Genomic DNA, 18,251 nt, shown 5'->3' with positions numbered 1-18,251 from the left:
AAGGCATTTTTTCACAGGCAATAGCAGACGCAGTCCGGCCAAGTACGAATCAAAAAAAAAAAGACCAACAGCAGCAATCTAGCTAGACATACGTAATTATGCATATAAACGAATGGAATAATTCTTTATTTGTGTCCTAGATAGCCAGTCGTATAAAGTTCCATTGTTCATAATATCAAGGCTTAAGCGCGGGGGCTGGGGTACCACCAGTTAAACAAATAGAAACACAGGAGACAGGTGAAAAATATAGTGTAGAGTTAGGAGACAATAAGTAAAAGGTGTGTGTAAATAGCAGGGTAGATAACAGATATGTAGATAAGGAAAACATGGCTAACTATACCATGGTGTCCTAGATAGCCAGTCGTATAAAGTCCCATTGTTCATAATATCAAGGCTTAAGCGCGGGGGCTGGGGTACCACCAGTTAAACAAACAGAAACACAGGAGACAGGTGAAAAATATAGTGTAGAGTTAGGAGACAATAAGTAAGGTGTGTGTAAATAGCAGGGCAGATAGCAGATATGTAGATAAGGAAAACATGGCTAACTACCATGCAGCTCAATAGTCAGTATTAGTCACAATAATACTCGTATTCTACAGTACATAACTACATGTAGAGCTGACACTGCTAGAACTTTAGGAAGCTTTACAATTTGTTCTCATTGTTCAATAGAGACATTGCCTGGGTTAGTACCATACGGTATGAGCAAGTCAGCTCTGTTAGCCTGGACCAATGGACTGAGAACAGAACTTAATAAATACAAAATCAAAGTAATTGCTGTGATACCAGGCTCATTTTACACTCAGACTAGCATCATGTCAGACCCACAATATTATCTTTCTATGATGAGACAAAATATGAGAAGTAACAGGGAGTAGGGAGAAAAGCTTGTTTTTTTTTTCTCCAGTTTGAGCTGCTCTTTTTATCTAGATTCCTTTTTTTCTAATTTGAGCTTTTTATTATTACCTCTTTTATAATACCTTGTTTTTTTTTTTATGAGTATGTAGTAATTAGTAAATGTAGTACCTATGTTTGTATAGTTTTCGTCCAACTGTATTTGTTTTATTTCCACATAGACAGCTACTATTAACCAGGATCATGTGTGATAATTAATTGATGTACATTGGTACCTGAAATACGTATACCTACTTGGGGTAAGTATTTTTTTTTTTTTTCAATTTTTTAGCTTCCAAAGTATTTTATAACCTAAAAAAAATCCTTAGGTAGGTCCTACCTACTAAAATTTTATCTCCTCCCAATGTTTTATTTCGGAAGTCACGTATTTCACTGTCCATAGTGTCCATCCTGTATGAAATATCAGATCTCTTGGCTATCATGCTTATTCAGAGTGCTTATTAACTTATTATATGTTTGACAAAATAAATTGTATAAGGCTAAGGCCGGGTTCAGAACTAAGCAAAAAATATTTCATCAGAGCTGTAGATAGATATATTTCATACGTGTTTTGCTCTGAAATAGGTTAATTGGGGCCAAATTTCCTAAAAAGGGTTGAGACGACAGCGACCTGGAGAAAAAAAAATCTAAACAAACTACTAATAAACATAGGTGCAGGTTGGTCGATGGCAAGAGTAAAAAATTTTGGTCCTTCGGGCCTGATATTTCAGACTTTAGTTATGCGTATCACGGTGATGACCTTAAAGTATCATCATATTCATCATCTGAATTCAATACTTTGTTTATTGTTTGTTTAGTAGGTTCCTTCTTATTGTAGTGGTAGTAATTTATGTAGTAGTAAGAGTAAGTTATGGCTGTGATTTTGTTTAATTTTCATCATCCGCACTATAAGGTACACCTATAGTCCTCCTAATATTACAATACCAGTGTAACACGAATATTGTTGAGATAAAATTCAACCACGTTTGTTTCCGGGTTGTGACAGTGTTTGAAAATGTGAAGCTCGTAGCTCGTTCCTACCTATAATTTATTTATTTAATAATTAAAATTAATAAGTGTTCAAGTTAATGTTCAAAAATTGGATTTTTTCTTCGATAATAATGCTTTCAACTTCATTCATAATCTTGGATTTTAATATTTTTTACCTTTTTCAAAATTCCAACCCCTAACTTTCATTCAATGTTTTCAGAGATGAGCCGATAGTGCACGGGTATTTTTCCTTGTGACTACCAACACTTTTATTTCCGTCTCGTCAAGTTATAAATGCTTCACAATGACTATTTTGGGCCCGGAATCAACGACCTCTAGCAGTCATTTGGATCCCAACTGGATTCTAGACGGAAACCCAGAGGGCTACCTGTTTTGGAGGCGAAAAAGTGCGCCGAAATGTCACTCGGATCATTCGGTGCTCATCGAAAACATACAACATCGAGTGAAATTCAAACACGATGTTCAGGTAATTAAACAAAATTCAATACCTAATTTCAAGGCCGTATCCAGGATTTTGTCGTGGGGGGCGAGAGTCAAAACAGTGATGTAATATACCTACCGGGGGCATGATCCGAATTTTCGGAGCCTGGCCTACAGTACAGGAGAAAATTTGAGCTCAAGGGGGAGGGGTGGGCCCCTTTTTACCCTCCCTAAATACGGCCCTGCCTAATTAGTATAGGTTAGGTACTTACCTACTATAAGAGCCAGTCTAGTTAGTTGGAGGGTAGCGCGTCTAACTTGTAAGCGCCAAGTCGCAAGCCCACCCGGGTCAGATTTTACCCTAAATAGATAAGATTCGTTCTAAGGACTTTCTCCAACCCTGCCTTCCTTCTCTCTTCGCTTTCGGGACAATAAGACTACAGCAGTTACAGTTGTTAAAATCTAACTTTTTTTTACCATGCCTACACAAAAAGCCTACTCCGAGGGTTAGGTGTAGGGGCAAACAGCCCCAAAGGACGTTTTCTACGAATCTACCTACCTACCTATGTAAATTACCCATATTTTTCTTCATTTGACTCCACAGGTGGTGGAGTTTCTCAAGCAAGAATATGAGGATCAACATGATTATGACGAAGACAAAGACACCAGCTCTTCGGATTTTGCTGAGAGTAGTTTTCCCTGTGATGTGGGATCTGACAGTACCAGTGTGCTACTCTCATCCCTATGTGTGGCTGTTATGTTCCTCATTCTAACCTATCAGTGCCTTTTCTGAGGAAAAGCTGTAAGGAGTGAAAGGTTAGGAAAAATACTAACTTTCTAAATTACCTGTTCAACGAATGAAGGCAGTTATACATAAGTTTTATCGTTAGGGCCACCATTTGAGTTTAACTTGGTTTTACTATCGGAGATAAAATAGGTAATATAATTAACTAAAAAAGTGTGAAATTAACCAATCAGATTGCTAGATTCTAGAGAATCTTCAGAATTCAAGGGCCAACACTATGTAAGTTCAAGGATTCAAGATAGCTTTAGGATCCAAGGTTCAACACATCAAAGTTCTAAGGATTCAAGGTCCAACACTCATCACCCCTGCAGTGTCTTAATTGTTGAATGGAAATTATTCAATTAGGAGTTTAGAAAACAAAAGTGATCTCTCCTTTCTTCTATTCTGGATTACAAGAGCATCTCAGCGGGATGGTAAATACCCCAGGTACAAATTAGTTATTCTATTGCTTCATTCAGTGACGATGTTGTGATCACGTTTTTGAGCCATTGGACGAAATTTGAGAATTTGAGAGAAGGTACCCCCTTTTCCATTTCTGCGCAAAGTGTCTTGCCATTTCTTGCTTGTTTTTCCAATTCTATGGAAGCAAAGTCACGGGGGTTTACCCTTTATTCGGCGACAACTACCAGGTTACTCATATTAACCTCAGCCAGCCTGAGTCGGGTCGAGAAAAGCCATCATTAGCACGCGATTACCCAGGTGGTATCCCATCCTAAATCGAAATCATTCGAACTTCGAAAAAATTTTATCCATTCCGGTCACAACCCAAATGGACACCCATGCGGATTAGCCAGCAGTAATCCATGGGGGTGTATTTTTTACGAGCAATCACCGGCACCACCCTGGATTTTCAAAAATTAAATGTACCAAACTTGATTTTGAGTTTGGAACAACAGCAGGAGAAATTCAGTACCCAGCATACGCGTAGGTCGTCAACATTCTCAAGTCCCCACTGATCTGTTTGTCATCTTAAAACAATTAAATCTCCATTGCTTGTAGCTCGATCCATCGTAACAATACAGGTACATCGTTAATAGATATTTGTAGCCATACTCTCGAGATTTAACTTTCTACGAGGACAAGTTCTTTAAGATTCTGATAAGAGATTGTCTTGAGTGAAGTGACCTAGGATGATTCATGCTGTCATCAGGAGTGGGTTTGACGTTGATCCCAGCCCAGAATATTCGTCTGACGATTTTCTTTTAGCCAGATTTTATCATTTCTTTTTCAAGTTTCTTCCAATATCTTATTTGAAAGATAGACTTATTATGCATTTTATGCAAATGCCTCAATATAACACACAGAAAGTAAAATGAGTTCCTTTTAATAATTATAATTGCCTCCAAGCTTTAAATATCTTGCTCGAAACGTCATAAAGGTATCTTATAGCCTACTTCTAATTTAATGTAAGTAAATTACTCTTTTGGGTGCATTACTTAAATGTAATTAATATTATTATAATATTGTAAATATGTTGTTTTTTTCTTCAAATTTTATTCACTAAACTAACATTATGTTGAATATACTTAGTTTAAATTTTGTAATTTTATCAAATGTTACTTTGTGGTTTATCAAATACAAGCACACAGATAGCTCATTTTTAGGTTGATGAAAAAAGACCATCTGGCTTTCTGAGAGCAACTTTGTCTTTCGCAAAAATTTTGATGTCACAACAACTATTATCATGCTTATGTAAGGTTTTTCTTCAATATTACGTCACAACTTCTGCAAAGTGTGAAATGCATGGTATGAAGTATTTTATTATTATTGAACGTGGGCCTTATGAAAAAAATATCTGAATGAATGATTGTTATGCAATGTCCTGGACAATTTAGCTTCCTTGTGTGATTTTATTATTCCTTTTATGATTTTACTATTTCCTTTACGTTTTTCGCTCTCCCTTTCATACCTGTATCCGTATCCTATATTGCATTCTGAACTTAATATGTAGTGTATGCATTTCTGCAACCGCATGTTGGTATTGAGATTTACTTGAGTTTGTCCTTACGTTTTTGATTTTTTACTTATGGAAATAGGTATTTCGTGTTGTTTCTGTAATATGTAATTGCATTAAGCAAATTTTGCTCATACACATAGATTCATAGAATATAATATTATTTATGTAGGTAAGTTAGGTATAGATACGTTACGTTACAATAATTTCACTTGTAGGGATTCCCTGCCACAATCCAATATCGACTTCTAATATGCCTAGTTGAAAAAGGAAAAAAAACACATCAGGTTGTCGTAATATGTAATATGGGAGCATAATTATAGGTTGTGTGGGTAGTTTTCTTTGAAATAAATAAAAAAAAACTTTGATTTGATAAATTTGCACTTAAACCTCATGTAAGTCCGAGTATTTACCTACCTACCTATTAGTTCTACAGATTTTTTAAAAAAAAAAAAAATTTTCCCCAATTTCGGTAAAATTTAATTTTCTACGCCCAAAGCATCTTCTGTACTTTTATCAGACATCCAACTATTTTTTTTCCTCGCAAATAGGAAAAAAATACCTTGAATATGTCAAAGTAACCATTGCTAAATTATCAAACAGGTACCTACCTAATTGAAAAATGGCGAAAAAATTGCGAGATAAGTAAGCAGGGGTCCTTCATTTACTTAAACGTATGAATGATAAGAGGTAATTTACTAGTGGTGTTAACGACTGTTCAATTAGGTATGGGTGAAAAACTCCCCAAAACGTATGTGTAAGCTTCCAATTTTAGTAAGAGTGGTCTTTGATCTCCTATCCTAATGGTGAGTTTCCACAGCTATGCATGGTTTTCGCCTCCTTCCCCTTATATAAGTCACTTTTTCTCCTTCTCCTCCACTACCTCCTCTTCCTCCTCCCTTCTTCTTCTTCTTTTTCTTCTTCTTCTTTCTTCTTCTTCACCCTTCATGGTTTTCTCCTCAATCTCCCTGCACAAGTCACTAGCTCACTACAAATACTATTGCTAAACCCCGTCAGGCTTCGCATTGTTATGCACATCACATCCATTGATGAAACATAGTAAGGTAATACCAGGTATTGTGATATCGAGAACTAGTCACTCCAGTGAAAGTAAAAAGCTTCCTTATAAAATACCTGGACCTGGCTTATTGGTCGTAGAACGTAAAACACATAGGATATCTGCACGTTGTGTGATAGGACAAAAGGTTAAGTACGCGTCGCATTTCTCCAATACGAGAGATAACAATATTATGGGTTTAAACATGAGTTTCCACGGCTATGCATGGTTTTCGCCTCCTTCCCCTTATTGTATAAGTCACTTTTTCTCCTTCTCCTCCACTACCTCCTCTTCCTCCTCCCTTCTTCTTCTTCTCCTTCTTTCTTCTTCTTCACTCTTCATGGTTTTCTCCTCAATCTCCCTGCACAAGTCACTAGCTCACTACAAATACTATTGCTAAACCCCGTCAGGCGTCGCATTGTTATGCACATCACATCCATTGATGAAACATAGTAAGGTAATACCAGGTATTGTGATATCGAGAACTAGTCACTCCAGTGAAAGTAAAAAGCTTCCTTATAAAATACCTGGCTTATTGGTCGTAGAACGTAAAACACATAGGATTGGTTACATTTCATTTTAGAATGTTCTTGGCTTTTCACAGAACTTCCACACTATCTTTTTGCTGATCTCGTAGTTCAACGTTTTCTTACCAGTCTCCCTTGTGTGAACGATGTGTTTGTGTGAACGATAAGCATAATTTGTTTGGCACTTCTTATAAATGGTAATAGTGCTCCATATTGCGAGTATGCTATAGGTACCTGTGTACGTTTTGGAAACTAGATATATAATAATCATAAGGGTACATAGGTACTACCTATATAATAGGTAGGTACATATATTATTATCGGTGTACGTGAATACGTGTAGGTACGGTGTACGTGAATACCTAGGTAGGTGATAGCCTATAACTATGTAGATACCTTTTTCATCGTTAGGAACCTTACCTATTGTAAAATTGAAACAATTTTAACAGACCTACGCTAAAGAGAAATACAGTGATAAAATTAACATAAACGAAAGATTCCTAATTTCCTACGGTGTAATTTAGTTAACGAGAGAAGGTAAACAAAAAGTTGTTTGTATTTGGGACACAACTGAAGGTACCTACCTGCCTATCATTAATTTGAGTTTGAATATTTCGTTATCACATTCTGATAAGACAATTACCATGCCAGTTGTAGAGAAGATTGGCCGTCGGAACTGTATACCTATTTTGTACACACGAGGGACACACTATGAAGTGGGATTTGATGTGGTAAGTAAATACCTAGGGGGTTCCCTCCAATATATTAGACCATCACTGGATTTCACCAATTTCAGTCCTTAGAAAGCCTGTTTAGCTAACAGCCTGTTAAGTTCTATTTGATTTGTATAGGCTTAACAGGATTGTTAACAGACTGATAGGAGCTAAAAAGAAGGTTGATTAAATCCAGGCTATCCATGTTTAAATTAGTGGTTGGGTAGAAGAGCTCACGTGAAAACCCTGCCAAATGGGAGTCAAAGGATTGAGTCCAATTAGCCTTTTTTTACGATTGATTCCTTTTTACATGGTTTTACTTAACTTGAGATCTCTGTTTGTTTGTAATTTGTTTGTTTGTTTGGGTCAAATCTTGTAACTAAAATTTGGGCCACTTCCACTGGTCCGATTGACCTAAATTTTGGGTAAGTTATTAATATCTAATATAAATGAAAAGTATAATATAAACTGCAAACTAGAGATAAAAAGTAAAAAATGAATTCAGATTGTACGAGTTGCGGAAAAAAAATCAAAATTTCGAATTTCCCGCCAACTTTACACGCTTAAAGGCCGACAATGGCCTAGCTCAGCCCAGTACATAAACACACCGGGAAACAACGCGACGTCCTAATATACAGACCTAATAGGTACTTGCCTGATTCTAATGACATGACTTTTCTAGTAAGGTAATGGATTTATAGATCTTAACACTTGCTACGAACGGCCTTGAACTATTCCAAGACAAAAACACGACAGGCCCACATACCTAAACAGCCATTAAGAACATATCGAGAAATTTGACATTTCACTTTCCATTAGATAGGTAGTCGGTACTAAACTTCTAACAAAGACATCTAGCGTGGTCCTAATGCCCGAAATAACTTTAGTAAATCTATTCCAAAAGTAAAACTGAATTGAAATTTACATGGTGACATTGTGTCTCAATGGAGGATCAATTGATTGGCATTCCTCGATAGAAAATAATATGATTGTGAATTCATTGTTGTGAAGCAAGGCGCCGTGTGCTTCTTTTTTTTTTATTATTATTTGTATCACAGCATTACAAGTCCCTACTCACAAGCAGCTACCCAATTACTCGAAATCATCCTCATGAGGCTAAGTGCAACCCGAAATCCAAACCCAAAGCCGAAAAAGATTTTGACCCTGCCGGAATGACCCCACACCGCAATGAAACCTCTGGCATGTAAGATCTCGGTCACAAAGGTTGCTCACATTCGATAGAGAATCTTCAGAATTCAAGGGCCATCACTATGTAAGTTCAAGGATTCAAGATAGCTTTAGGATCCAAGGTTCAACACTATCAAAGTTCTAAGGATTCAAGGTCCAACACTCATATTATTATTATTTGTATCACAGCATTACAAGTCCCTACTCACAAGCGGCTACTCATTCACTCGAAATTATCCTCATGAGGCTAAGTGCAACCCGAAATCCAAACCCAAAGCCGAAAAAGATTTCGACCCTGCCGGATGACCCCACACCGCAATGGAACCTCCGGCATGTAAGATTTCGGTCACAAAGGTTGCTCACATTCGATAGAGAATCTTCAGAATTCAAGGGCCAACACTATGTAAGTTCAAGGATTCAAGATAGCTTTAGGATCCAGGGTTCAACACTATCAAAGTTCCAAGGATTCAAGGTACAACACTCATCACCCCTGCAGTGTCTTAATTGTTGAATGGAAATTATTCAATTAGGAGTTTAGAAAACAAAAGTGATCTCTCCTTTCTTCTATTCTGGATTACAAGAGCATCTCAGCGGGATGGTAAATACCCAGGTACAAATTAGTTATTCTATTGCTTCATTCAGTGACGATGTTGTTGAGATTAAACTAAATGGAGACATTGGACGAAAGTTGAGCATTTGAGATATGTCCCCCTTTTCCATTTCTGCTCAAAGTGTCTTGCCTTTTCTTGTTTGTTTGTTTTTAGCCCGTCCTTCCTTTATTATTACGATAGTAATAAAAAAGGTATAGTGAACGGGCTATTGTATTCGCTTCGGTGTCGTCTGTCTGTCTGTCCCCATAGAAGCAGTGATCAATGGGGGTGCATATACGTGCAATCACCGACACCACTGGCTTTCAAGATATTAAATGTATAAATCTTGCTTTGAGTTTGGAACAACAGCAGGTGAAATTCAATACTCAGCATACGCGTAGGTTTTGAACATTCTCAAGTCCCCACTGATCTGTTTGTCATCTTAAAACAATTAAATCTCCATTGCTCGTAGCTTGTTCCATCGTAACAATACAGGTACGTCGTTAATAGATATTTGTAGCCATACTCTCGAGATTTAACTTTCTACGAGGACAAGTTCTTTAAGATTCTGATAAGAGATTGTCTTGAGAGTGACCTAGGATGATTCATGCTGTCATCAGGAGTGGGTTTGACGTTGATCCCAGCCCAGAATATTCATCTGACGATTTTCTTTTAGCGTGTGACGCTTTGTTTGTTTCACCTCTTGACCGATTTGTCCTGTTAAATGAAATTTGGCAAACATGTTCAATATATAAATAAAGAACATTTTCTCAATAGGTTTTGAGCCGTTTGGAAATCTCTAGAGCAGTATAGTCATCAACCTTAAGCTCCGCGGACTCAAAATTGGCGGCTGCGAACCCCCAATTTGCTTCAGGTGGCCTAATGGCAATCGCTGCTCTAGAGGTTCTTTTTCTGAGTGACTTTAGAGCTGTGTCCACACATAGTCTAAGACCATCGTTCGACGAGGTGAATCTATGTTGTGACAGTGTGGACGGTTTCAGTCGACATCGATCAAAGGCCGTCGACTATGTAGGGATACAGCTTTAAAGGTGGAAGAAACTTACCTATGACGTCGCCACAGCTCCCACGAGCATATTGGCGTGAAATGAATGAGCGTTCAGAACCTTACAAGGCAGGTGGGTACTTAGTTACTGGAATCTTGTCTGAGGCCAGCCACTCACTATCAGGTAGACCTGACAGGTACACCTGATCAGGTCCTCCTGTCAGGTCTACCTGATACCTGATGAGCACACACACTATCAGGTAGACCTGACAGCTCCCACGAGATGAATCCTTGCAGGGCAGGATTACTTTCGTCCACCAGGGAGCCTCCGCGACTTCTGCAGAAGGCCAGAGAGTCCCTCAGGTTCATCGGACGGCGGTTGTAGAAGATGTAACACTTGCCGTTGTACGTGGCAGTGCTGCCTGGTGGCTGATCCCGGAACTGGGGGCATCGCTCGATGGGTAGTGCCTGTGGGGAGGGATAAGATAAATAGAGTTAGAGTGGGAATAATGTGAAGTAGCAGAAATGAGAATATTGAGATGGACCTGTGGAATAACAATATTTGACCGAAGGTCTGACCTGACAGACGGACATTTTTAACCTCTTCTCTTTGCAGAGTCCAGTTTTACATAAATCGAGAAAATTTTGATAGGGAAGGAAAAGAGTAGGGAAGAGAAGGAAACCTGGCTTAAATGGAATGTGCTAAACGTACCAAATGGGATATACATTTTAAAGAATTTGTTGTTCAAAGATACCTACGTACAAAACCTGATAAAGAACTTTAGCTGATGGCAAAAAAAGGGTCTAGCTCCAGCCTCGGAGTTTTTGAGAACTTACAAATTCGGTTTCTTCAAAAATTTTGAATGTAAAATATCTATTGAAACTAGAAAACCAAGTAGGTATTGTATGCAAATTAAGAGGTAATAAAAATTAGGTTATCGGTAAATAGGTACATGTAGAATTGGATATCAAGATACCTACCCAAAAGCGCTCTGAATCGCTCATGGTTCCAATATCTCCAAAAAAAGAATTGGTAATTTAGCTCCAATTAGGCACTCAAGTGTGGAAAAATATTTTCAAGTGGATATCCTTTGCACTCAACCTTTGTTATTTCTTTAGCAAGGGAAATTCAGGCTGTTATCCTCCCTAGACTAAGCTGGTCTTAGTCTAGGAAGGATTTAATTTCCCCAGGTAGACTAAGCTGGTCTACTCTCTGTAAGTCTTCCAGCCAGACTAAGCTGGCCTACTCCGTGTAAAGTCCCCCTGCCAGACTTATCCAAGTTCGACTGTATAAAAATAAAATCAATACCTCAGGTAACCATCTCACTAGCGTCCTATAATTTTATGTAACCTGATTGAAGATATGCATAGGTGTGTATATACCTGACGGGTAAGAAGGTAGTCATGCAGAGTATTCATAACCATTAGAGCAATTATTAACTTGATCAGTCGGTAACTGGGTATGTAAATTCAGTAGATACCTAGGTACAGTCGAACTTGTATAAACAGGACTGGTGTAAGCAGAAGACCTTGATAAACTAGGAAAAAGTTGTGGTCCCTCCTTTTTCCCACAAATATATTTTCAAGTGGATATCCTTTGCACTCAACCTTTGTTATTTCTTTAGCAAGGGAAATTTAAGGCTGTTAATCTGTTATTCTCCCTGTTTACATTCCCCAGCCAGACTAAGCTGGTCTACTCCCTGTTAGTCTCCCAGCCAGACTAAGCTGATCTACTCCCTGTTAGTCTCCCAGCCAGACTAAGCTGATCTACTCCCTGTTAAGTCGTCCAGCCAGACTAAGCTGATCTACTCCCTGTTAAGTCTTCCAGCCAGACTAAGCTGGCCTACTCCGTGTAAAGTCCCCCTGCCAGACTTATCTAAATTCGACTGTATAAAAATAAAATCAATACCTCAGGTAACCATCTCACTAGCGTCCTATAATTTTATGTAACCTGATTGAAGATATGCAGCGATTATTCGTATGTATGAGATTAATAAGGAATGCATCAGTGGTGTTTTACTGACCCAGTTTGTTAATGTTTATAAATACGAGAACATTTATGATACAGATTTTTGATTTACGATCGTGTTTTCTCAGGGAACTTTAAACCTGTGGCTGAGTGGTCAAGAACACTGACTCTCAACCTGGAGGTGCTGGGTTTTACTCAGATAGGCCAAATAGTATGTACCTACCTACCTGTATTTTACCCAGATAGTCTTTCTGTGGCTGAGTGGTCAAGAGCACTGACTCTCAACCTGGAGGTGCTGGGTTTTACTCAGATAGGCCAAATAGTATGTACCTACCTACCTGTATTTTACCCAGATAGTCTTGTGCGACGGGCCTATGTAAATAAATTACCTGAAGAAATTTCTTGAGTTCCAAGTTCTGATTGAACTTCTGCTGAATGATGAGGACATTGTCCGACTCCTGCGTAGCCTTGGCGCTTCCAAACACCGAATTCACCGTGAGCTGCTCATTCTCCTTCCTCGGATGTATGACTAGTGTCACGTGACAGTGAGAACGTGAGGCGAACGCTCGGAACTCCTGTATAGAATAGAATATACCTTGTTTATCCTGCTCGAATGAGACTAAATAGTCCCTTTACCCCAGCAGTTTTATGGGTATAATTTCTGGTGTTCTCGTGTTGACCCAGCACCTAAATGAGAAGTATTGTGTCTCTTATCGCCCATCTGATGAGGGACATACTACGGGATGGGCATGTTACGACACAGACCACATGCGTCTAATGTAGCAGTTGTTTCATTGCTACGAAATAAAAACGGTGGTGAAACACTCATCTTAAAAAAAAAAATGTTAACAGTAGAAGACCTTGCTTAATTAATAAAGAAAGAAAATAAAGCAAAACCTGTATGATGGTGTCCTGCATGTAGAAGCGATCCAGGGCGGAATCACTCAGCCCCAGCATGAACTGAACGTTGTCTATGATTACATGACCTGTGTCGTACACGTACATTGCGTGCTCCACTGCCTGTAGAATAATGGAGAATTTGTAGAATATCAAGGGGCAAGCGGCAATAATACTATTTCAAGTTAAATGCACCAGGTCCAAATGTATCATTGATGATAGGCAACGTAACCCCAACCAACGTAGCTAGCTGATAGTTCAAAGGGTTCTCTCTGCTTCAAAACAAGCACAATTTTTCACGATGGATGACTGCGGTTGAGGACAAGCCGATTAAACATGGCTAGAGACCATCACCCTGGTGTATGGCTGATAGAAGAGATATTTTCTCTATTTCGGCATCGTCTTTCATCTATAGCTAAAGCCGCTACAACAACAAAGTAGCGCGTGGTTAGTATCCAGATGAATGACCATCTGGATAACCTTAACAGTTATTCTACAGTGGTGTTAAACCCCTAAATAAAAATAATGAAAAACAAAGAAAAAATGCTATTGGGCTCTGGCTAGGCGCTACTTCACACTTTCATCTTCTTTTACTCCACCTTATCCCAATTCTATTTGGGGTCGGCGTTTCCATTTCGTATTCCACTCCTCCATTTCCGTCTATCCAATGCTTCCTCTTTTCTCCATCCCTTCGCCCTACTTCACTCTTCCCCCCATTTTCATTCTATTCTCACCTCCATGACAAGTTTCAATGGCTGCGGTCCATGAAATGTGAGAAAATACATAGGTAGAGTTTTGAACCAATCAGAATACTCGTCAAACTTATCCAAGTTATCCAGGAGAGGTTTCCGTACCAACTGCTGGAGCATGATTCTAGCCAGTCGCTTGTTCTGTACCTCGAAACTACCCCCATGTTCATTCTATTCTCACCTCCATGACAAGTTTCAAAGGCTGCGGTCCATGAAATGTGAGAAAATACATAGGTAGAGTTTTGAACCAATCAGAATACTCGTCAAACTTATCCAAGTTATCCAGGAGAGGTTTCCGTACCAACTGCTGTAGCATGATTCTAGCCAGTCGCTTGTTCTGCACCTCGAAACTGCCCCATAACGTTGTTACCTGGAAATAAAAACACGTGTTACCCTTTTTTTTGCCTTCTTATACCTACTTTACTTAATTTACTGTTATAAATGAAGAGGCAAGTTGCTTGCGATTGTATTTGAATAATAAACACACTTGAGTGGTTGCCACCTCGAAACTGCCCCATAACGTTGTTACCTGGAAATGAAAACACGTGTTACCCTTTTTTTTGCCTTCTTAATACCTACTTTACTTAATTTACTGTTATAAATGAAGAGGCAAGTTGCTTGCGATTGTATTTGAATAATAAACACACTTGAGTGGTTGCCAACCTAGTTCGATTGGAAGTTAGCGCGCCTGCCTTATAAGCGTTCGCGGGTTCGATTCCCACCCGTGTCGAAAGTTATTCTAAACAAATAAGGTTCGCTCTCGGATCGGCTGGCTTTCTCTTATTCCGTCCTACTTCTCTCTTCAATTTCGGAATGAAAAGACCTCCGTTGTTGCAACATCAGTTTGATTTTTACATTCCCCTGGTTACGCTAAAAACAGAGTAGAGCGAAGTGCATAGAGCAGGTAGAAGGAAGTGACGATTTCAAACCACATAGACAAAATTTTTCTGAGCTCTGTGCTCTTTGCTCTCCACTTCAATCTGTTTTCAGCCTTATGCGCCTAGGTTCTGATAACTTACCCCTTGCAAGGCCAGGTCCAAGGAATATTCACTCATGAGTGGGTCGAAAGTTATTCTAAACAAATAAGGTTTGCTCTCGGATCGGCTGGCTTTCTCTTATTCCGTCCTACTTCTCTCTTCAATTTCGGAATGAAAAGACCTCCGTTGTTGCAGTTCCAGATATAAAAAAAACATCAGTTCGATTTTTACATTCCCCTGGTTAGGCTAAAAGAGTAGAGCGGAGTGCATAGAGCAGGTAGAAGGAAGTGACGATTTCAAACAACATAGACAATTTTTTTTGAGCTCTGTGCTCTTTGCTCTTTACTTCAATCTGTTTTCAGCCTTATGCGCCTAGGTTCTGATAACTTACCCCTTGCAAGGCCAGGTCCAAGGAATATTCACTCATGAGTGTGGTTTTTCCAGAGCCAGTGCCTCCTGTCAGAATGGTTAGTTCTCCTCTTCTATGACCTCCCAGAATTCGGGACAGAGTCGGAAAGCGTTTCCATTTGATACCTTGAACCTAAAAAAAAGAAAACCTTGAACTTTTAAGATTACATTTAATAATATGTATAGGTTATTAGAAATCTCATTGGTAAAGTGGTTAGCACGGTGGACTCTGGATCTGAAGGTTATTGGTTCGAGTCAAGTCAAGCCAAAAAGTAGCGTAAGTACTTTATTGGGCAAGGACATTTGTGTCAACCTTTTATGCTCCCTTTAGAAATCTTTTGAAAAAAGAAAGGTATTTTTTTAATGCCCCATAAAAACTGCTTGGATCTGAAGGTTATTGGTTCGAGTCAAGTCAAGCCAAAAAGTAGCGTACTTTATTGAGCAAGGACATTTGTGTCAACCTTTTATGCTCCCTTTAGAAATCTTTTGAAAAAAGAAAGGTATTTTTTTAATGCCCCATAAAAACTGCCCATTATTGATTTTCAATTAATCTAGAGTGCTGGGAGGAGCGCGAAAGTTTATAATTGAAACAATATACTAAAACTCCCAAAAAATTCGTCAAAAAATCAATCTTTCTACTGTCTCTACTCATCATAGAAGGAACATTTTAGAAAAGGGTGACAAAAAGGAAAGCCACGGATAGCAAAAAGGAAAGCCTACCTGTTCGTTGTTTTGTAAGTCAGCCAGCACATCCTCCTGCAATACATCGTACGTAATAATAGCAGGGTGACATTTTGTAAGTCAGCCAGCACATCCTCCTGCAATACATCGTACGTAATAATAGCAGGGTGACATAGAGGCGATGCAGATTCAATGATCCTGTTCAAGTCAAGACCTTTGGCTTTCGATTCGGTTGGAAGCGGTTGATTTTCGGTCTCTCTGAAAATAAGAGGCATAAAAAACAACATTGGTTGAGGATATTCTTCCATAAGCTGACAATCTAGCTTTGAAGTAACATTTTGTATAATATTATTCAACAATATGGGCGTTCAGGGAATTTTAGGGTATACAGTATGCATTTAGGGAATTTGATTTGACCAAAAAGTTTCTTACAGAGAGAATCCAACTTACCTAATGAGAAAACATCGTTTTTCATTCAATTTTGATGAGAAAACACGAGTAGATTACAAAAAGTTTCTTACAGAGAGAATCCAACTTACCTAATGAGAAAACATCGTTTTTCATTCAATTTTGATGAGAAAACACGAGTAGATTCGTGATCTTTTCCAAACCAGAGGTACAGTTTGTTATATTCCTCAAGACATGGGAGTATTTCTTGTGGCAAACAAGTTAGTCCTAGAAGAAGAAGACAGTCGTAATGATTACACAAACATACTAGTTGTTTTTTTCATAACTTGCTAAGATGTTCAATATGTTTTGGGGTTTTGATTTTGAAATTTGAAAAGTTTTAAAATGGTATCTAGTCCATCTAATAGAAGACAGTCGTAATGATTACACAAACATACTAGTTGTTTCTTTCATAACTTGCTAAGATGTTCAATATGTTTTGGGGTTTTGATTTTGAAATTTGAAAAGTTTTAAAATGGTATCTAGTCCATCTAATTGATTTAAGTCAATTTTTCTTTACTAATGCAAAGGAATTGACTACTAGGTCATTTTTCTAACTGCAAGGCTATCAAAAAGCCTATGCTTCCTCTTCAGTTTTTACCTTCCTATAGGATAAGGAAAGAGATCAGTCGTAATGATTACACAAACATACTAGTTGTTTTTTTCATAACTTGCTAAGATGTTCATCAATATGTGTTTGGGGTTTTGATTTTGAAATTTGAAAAGTTTTAAAATGGTATCTAGTCTACTAATTGATTTAAGTCAATTTTTCTTTACTAATGCAAAGGAATTGACTAAGTACTAGGTCATTTTTCTAACTGCAAGGCTATCAAAAAGCCTATGCTTCCTCTTCAGTTTTTACCTTCCTATAGGATAAGGAGAGAGATGAACTTTATTTTTACTCACCATGGGGTAAACAAATAACATTATAATTTAAATGAGCGTTACACAGAGTGAGAAAATCTACAAGCCTCTGTACAAGGACAGCACTGTCTGTTTTCTTCTTGTAAGGTGGACAATGTAAAGAGATGAACTTTATTTTTACTCACCATGGGGTAAACAAATAACATTATAATTCAAATGAGCGTTACACAGAGTGAGAAAATCTACAAGCCTCTGTACAAGGACAGCACTGTCTGTTTTCTTCTTGTAAGGTGGACAATGTAACACTCCCTGACACTGTTTGGTTGGCACAGTAGACTCAATACTTTTGTGGACTTGTTTATAACCCACTACTTCATTGGCATAGTTCACCAAAGGCATGTATAGTGTTTTTGTTTCAGTGTTGACCATTATTACACAGAGTGAGAAAATCTACAAGCCTCTGTACAAGGACAGCACTGCCTGTTTTCTTCTTGTAAGGTGGACAATGTAACACTCCCTGACACTGTTTGGTTGGCACAGTAGACTCAACACTTTTGTGGACTCGTTTATAACCCACTACTTCATTGGCATAGTTCACCAAAGGCATGTGTAGTGTTTTTGTTTCAGTGTTGACCATTATGTCCAGTTTTGATAAGACAGTTTTTGATGGTTTCTGTAATTAAAAGAGAAAAATAATTATAATAAAATATACAGTATAAGCAGTTTAGAGGACTGTAGAACTTGGAAAAAGGTATCTACAGAGTCCCAAATGGTCCAATGGCCTTAAAAAGTAATGAGTAAATTTCTTTTGAGTAAATACTAAAGATGTATCACACAATACAGGTATTAATTCCATTAAAAAAAAAAAAAATTTCCCTTTTTTTTTCACAGATTGCCAAAAATCGGTTCACAGGTGACCTAGGCCTGATGCCCTTAGAATTCAACAAGTCAATTCTAAGCTTTGAAGTGTTTATAACCCACTACTTCATTGGCATAGTTCACCAAAGGCATGTATAGTGTTTTTGTTTCAGTGTTGACCATTATGTCCAGTTTTGATAAGACAGTTTTTGATGGTTTCTGTAATTAAAAGAGAAAAA

The 18,251-nt window shown here is 38.2% G+C and overlaps 2 protein-coding genes across 2 annotated transcripts; one reads left to right on the top strand and one right to left on the bottom strand.

Moving 5' to 3' along the window:
• The first annotated feature begins 860 nt into the window (after positions 1-860).
• LOC103514035 lies at positions 861-3,135 on the top strand. Its single transcript, XM_008478901.3, has 3 exons — positions 861-1,154; positions 2,105-2,371; positions 2,930-3,135. The coding sequence occupies exons 2-3, from the start codon at positions 2,189-2,191 to the stop codon at positions 3,116-3,118; spliced, it is 372 nt and encodes a 123-aa protein (XP_008477123.1). The 5' UTR covers positions 861-1,154; positions 2,105-2,188; the 3' UTR covers positions 3,119-3,135.
• A 6,794-nt stretch (positions 3,136-9,929) lies between these two features.
• LOC103514043 (twinkle protein, mitochondrial) lies at positions 9,930-18,251 on the bottom strand. Its single transcript, XM_026827100.1, has 11 exons — positions 18,166-18,251; positions 17,340-17,553; positions 16,383-16,518; positions 16,018-16,101; positions 15,883-15,955; positions 15,146-15,295; positions 13,959-14,147; positions 13,029-13,151; positions 12,521-12,706; positions 10,429-10,630; positions 9,930-10,009 (listed from the first exon to the last, which is right to left on the bottom strand). Exons 1-11 carry the CDS (start codon positions 18,193-18,195, stop codon positions 9,930-9,932), a joined length of 1,467 nt encoding a protein of 488 aa, XP_026682901.1. The 5' UTR covers positions 18,196-18,251.

The sequence above is a fragment of the Diaphorina citri genome, unplaced genomic scaffold, assembly GCF_000475195.1.
Source record: "Diaphorina citri unplaced genomic scaffold, Diaci psyllid genome assembly version 1.1 scaffold1072, whole genome shotgun sequence".
NCBI lineage: Eukaryota > Metazoa > Arthropoda > Insecta > Hemiptera > Psyllidae > Diaphorina > Diaphorina citri.
This window is presented reverse-complemented; position numbering and strand designations above follow the sequence as displayed.